The 5066-nt window shown below is 55.7% G+C and overlaps 1 protein-coding gene across 1 annotated transcript in view; it reads right to left on the bottom strand.

Moving 5' to 3' along the window:
- The window catches only part of LOC108803620 (glucose-6-phosphate exchanger SLC37A1-like), a 13253-nt gene that overhangs the window by 2325 nt on the left and 5862 nt on the right, over positions 1 to 5066 (bottom strand). Inside the window, exons 6-9 of the mRNA XM_018575448.1 lie at positions 4086 to 4217; positions 1487 to 1577; positions 974 to 1057; positions 160 to 318 (exon numbers count right to left, since the gene is read on the bottom strand). Of these exons, the coding sequence (XP_018430950.1) occupies positions 160 to 318; positions 974 to 1057; positions 1487 to 1577; positions 4086 to 4217 (466 nt within the window). The remainder of the gene's footprint in view (positions 1 to 159; positions 319 to 973; positions 1058 to 1486; positions 1578 to 4085; positions 4218 to 5066) is intronic.

Genomic DNA, 5066 nt, shown 5'->3' with positions numbered 1-5066 from the left:
AGGGAGGAGAGGAAGGGGAGGGAGGAGGGGAAGGGGAGGGAGGAGGGGAAGGGGAGGGAGGAGAGAAAGGGAGGAGAGAAAGGGAAGGGAGGGAGGAATGAGGGATGATGGGGAAGGGAAAGGGGGTGCCGGGCGATGAATTGGAGGTTTGCATCTCACCTACAGATCCGGTGCCGTCTATAATGGCGGTCACTGTAGACAGGGCGTGTGCATTTCCCTTTAATGACTTGTGCGTCCCCTGGAAGAGATGGAGGAGGAAGGAACAAGGGGCAAGTGTCACATTTAAAGATTTGACAGGAGTGGGCGGGGTTTGTAGTCCTCAGGTGATGACATCACAATATTATAGCAGCTATAAAACACTCACCAGATCGGCTGATCCACTAGCCACACCCTTTACTATCCTCCAACCCCTCCACTAGCCACACCCTTCACTATCCTCCAACCCCTCCACTAGCCACACCCTTTACTATCCTCCAACCCCTCCACTAGCCACACCCTTTACTATCCTCCAACCCCTCCACTAGCCACACCCTTTACTATCCTCCAACCCCTCCACTAGCCACACCCTTTACTATCCTCCAACCCCTCCACTAGCCACACCCTTTACTATCCTCCAACCCCTCCACTAGCCACACCCTTTACTATCCTCCAACCCCTCCACTAGCCACACCCTTTACTATCCTCCAACCCCTCCACTAGCCACACCCTTTACTATCCTCCAACCCCTCCACTAGCCACACCCTTTACTATCCTCCAACCCCTCCACTAGCCACACCCTTTACTATCCTCCAACCCCTCCACTAGCCACACCCTTTACTATCCTCCAACCCCTCCACTAGCCACACCCTTCACTATCCTCCAACCCCTCCACTAGCCACACCCTATACTGACCGCACTCTATTACCCGCCATCTACCCTTTAGTAACAATCTTTATATCGGGCCCCCGGACTCCGGTTTTTGCCGTCATGTGACTTTCCCACACCGAGAACTCACCAAAAATTCCACCAACATCGAAGAGAGTGGACAAGTCACCAGCATGCCGAGCGTCCATCCGACCTGCCAGGACAAGATGGCGGAAGCACTCACTATACTGAATAATGGGAGGAGCCACAAGAAATGGTCCTTGTAAAAGGGGGAGGAGCAATGTAGAGTATAGAGGCATCAAAAGGGGTAGCAGGAGGGGCTCTGTGGAACAAAGGAAGGTGGGAGGAGTTTTACCTGTGGGAGGAGTTATTCCTCTGGGGAGTGGTGGGAGGAGTTTTACCTGTGGTGGGAGGAGTTATTCCTCTGCCGAGTGGTGGGAGAAGTTTTACATGTGGGGAGTGGTGGGAGGAGTTATTACTCTGGGGAGTGGTGGGAGGAGTTATTAATCTAGGGAGGAGTTATATTCACAGACCTAGATTTACAGTAATGGGAGGAGTTGTTTTGCATAGTGGGAGGAGTTCTGTGGAGAAATGGGGAGGGGTCAGGACAGATGATACTCACCAGCACTGGCCATGTACAAGGGCAGCCAGAAGAGGAAGGTGTAACTGACCAGCTTGGCGAATAACAAACACACGGAGAACTCCACCACGCCCTGCGGGGACACAAGAAACAACGTCACCGGACCTCCCCTGAGGAACCTCCCCCAACACGTACTGCTCATCATCCCACGCTGGACCTCCCCTGAGGAACCTCCCCCACCACGTACTGCTCATCATCACACGTTGGACCTCCTCTGAGGAACCTTCCCTCAAGGTGTAACTGACCAGCTTGGCGAATAACAAACACACGGAGAACTCCACCACGCCCTGCGGGGACACAAGAAACAACGTCACCGGACCTCCCCTGAGGAACCTCCCCCACCACGTACTGCTCATCATCACACGTTGGACCTCCTCTGAGGAACCTTCCCTCAAGGTGTAACTGACCAGCTTGGCGAATAACAAACACACGGAGAACTCCACCACGCCCTGCGGGGACACAAGAAACAACGTCACCGGACCTCCCCTGAGGAACCTCCCCCACCACGTACTGCTCATCATCACACGTTGGACCTCCTCTGAGGAACCTTCCCTCAAGGTGTAACTGACCAGCTTGGCGAATAACAAACACACGGAGAACTCCACCACGCCCTGCGGGGACACAAGAAACAACGTCACCGGACCTCCCCTGAGGAACCTCCCCCACCACGTACTGCTCATCATCACACGTTGGACCTCCTCTGAGGAACCTTCCCTCAAGGTGTAACTGACCAGCTTGGCGAATAACAAACACACGGAGAACTCCACCACGCCCTGCGGGGACACAAGAAACAACGTCACCGGACCTCCCCTGAGGAACCTCCCCCACCACGTACTGCTCATCATCACACGTTGGACCTCCTCTGAGGAACCTTCCCTCAAGGTGTAACTGACCAGCTTGGCGAATAACAAACACACGGAGAACTCCACCACGCCCTGCGGGGACACAAGAAACAACGTCACCGGACCTCCCCTGAGGAACCTCCCCCACCACGTACTGCTCATCATCACACGTTGGACCTCCTCTGAGGAACCTTCCCTCAAGGTGTAACTGACCAGCTTGGCGAATAACAAACACACGGAGAACTCCACCACGCCCTGCGGGGACACAAGAAACAACGTCACCGGACCTCCCCTGAGGAACCTCCCCCACCACGTACTGCTCATCATCACACGTTGGACCTCCTCTGAGGAACCTTCCCTCAAGGTGTAACTGACCAGCTTGGCGAATAACAAACACACGGAGAACTCCACCACGCCCTGCGGGGACACAAGAAACAACGTCACCGGACCTCCCCTGAGGAACCTCCCCCACCACGTACTGCTCATCATCACACGTTGGACCTCCTCTGAGGAACCTTCCCTCAAGGTGTAACTGACCAGCTTGGCGAATAACAAACACACGGAGAACTCCACCACGCCCTGCGGGGACACAAGAAACAACGTCACCGGACCTCCCCTGAGGAACCTCCCCCACCACGTACTGCTCATCATCACACGTTGGACCTCCTCTGAGGAACCTTCCCTCAAGGTGTAACTGACCAGCTTGGCGAATAACAAACACACGGAGAACTCCACCACGCCCTGCGGGGACACAAGAAACAACGTCACCGGACCTCCCCTGAGGAACCTCCCCCACCACGTACTGCTCATCATCACACGTTGGACCTCCTCTGAGGAACCTTCCCTCAAGGTGTAACTGACCAGCTTGGCGAATAACAAACACACGGAGAACTCCACCACGCCCTGCGGGGACACAAGAAACAACGTCACCGGACCTCCCCTGAGGAACCTCCCCCACCACGTACTGCTCATCATCACACGTTGGACCTCCTCTGAGGAACCTTCCCTCAAGGTGTAACTGACCAGCTTGGCGAATAACAAACACACGGAGAACTCCACCACGCCCTGCGGGGACACAAGAAACAACGTCACCGGACCTCCCCTGAGGAACCTCCCCCACCACGTACTGCTCATCATCACACGTTGGACCTCCTCTGAGGAACCTTCCCTCCCCCAACACCTACTGCTCCTCATCACACGCTGGACCTCCCCTGAGGAACCTCCCCCAACACAAACTGCTCATCATCACACGTTGGACCTCCTCTGAGGAACCTTCCCTCCCCCAACACCTACTGCTCCTCATCACACGCTGGACCTCCACAGAGGAACCTTCCCTCCCCCAACACGTACTGCTCATCATCACACGCTGGACCTCCCCTGAGGAACCTCCCCTCCCCCAACACCTACTGCTCATCATCACACGCTGGACCTCCCCAGAGGAACCTCCCCTCCCCCAACACATACTGCTCATCATCACACGCTGGACCTCCCCAGAGGAACCTCCCCTCCCCCAACACATACTGCTCATCATCACACGCTGGACCTCCTCTGAGGAACCTCCCCCAACACATACAGCTCATCATCACACGCTGGACCTCCCCTGAGGAACCTCCCCCAACACATACTGCTCATCACCACACGCTGGACCTCCCCAGAGGAACCTTCCCCAACACGTACTGCTCATCATCACACTCTGCAGAACATCTCACCCAGTCAGGTTGCAGTGTTATTTTACTCACAGGAATTTGGAGGGCCCCGGAGAAGCTGATGGCGGATGAGGAACTTTTCCCATTGCTGGGCTCCTTCTGCAGGACGACGACGTGATGTGTGGGGTAGACGGGGGAGGGGCCCAACATGTTCTGTGTTTCCCACTAGGAGCAAAAGACTCGGGTCATCAATAGTCTGATAATAGGGACCCAGAACCCCCCTTTACCCAGAACCCCCCCCTTCACCCAGGACCCCCCCTTTACCCAGAGCCCCCCCCCAACCCAGAACCCCTTTTTTTTTGGGAACCCCCCTTTACCCAGGACCCCCCCTTTTATAAATCTGCATTTGCCCCCCACATCTTCTATCACCGGCCACCCTATAGTGGGGGGCGGGGCAAAGCTTATAACGCATTGATTGATCGGATTGGTCAGCTGAGCTCGGCGCCGTCCTCTGCAGAAGTCGGGTCTGCCAGACGTTCACACCCTCGTGTATCACAGAGTGTTCTCCGACATGTTTCAGGTGCCGGGGAAAGAACAAGGGAACGGTGCAGCGATGTTCTGGCCGTGCGGCAGGAGGAGTGTCAGTCAGGTGACTGGCCGCATAGAACTACAAATCATTCTGCGTTATCGATCCGTTTCCCCCGAACTCCTCCCCCTCAGGAGACCCGCAGGGGAGACCCCGCCCCTCCCCCCCTGCACATCACTTACCTTCTCCGCCTCCGACTCTTCTGCTCTCAGGATTTGATTCTGGATCTTAAAACCATTACAGGACAAACTGGGCGGAGCCTGTGGAGGAGACAACACCTGTGTCAGGTAATCCTGGAGGGGGAGGAGTCAGTGGAAGAAGCTCAATAGGAGGACGATCATGACTGGGGATCAGAGTCATACAATGCAAAGACATCGGAAGAGGAGCAGAGGACGGACATGACCGGGAATGTCCTACAATATAGGGAGCAGGGGACGGACATGACCGGGAATGTCCTACAATATAGGGAGCAGGGGACGGAGGTCTCG

The sequence above is a fragment of the Nanorana parkeri genome, unplaced genomic scaffold, assembly GCF_000935625.1.
Source record: "Nanorana parkeri isolate BGI_ZX_2015 unplaced genomic scaffold, ASM93562v1 scaffold3945, whole genome shotgun sequence".
NCBI classification, from domain to species: Eukaryota; Metazoa; Chordata; class Amphibia; order Anura; family Dicroglossidae; genus Nanorana; species Nanorana parkeri.
Note: the sequence above shows the minus strand (reverse complement) of the source record. Positions and strands in the feature narration are given on the sequence as shown.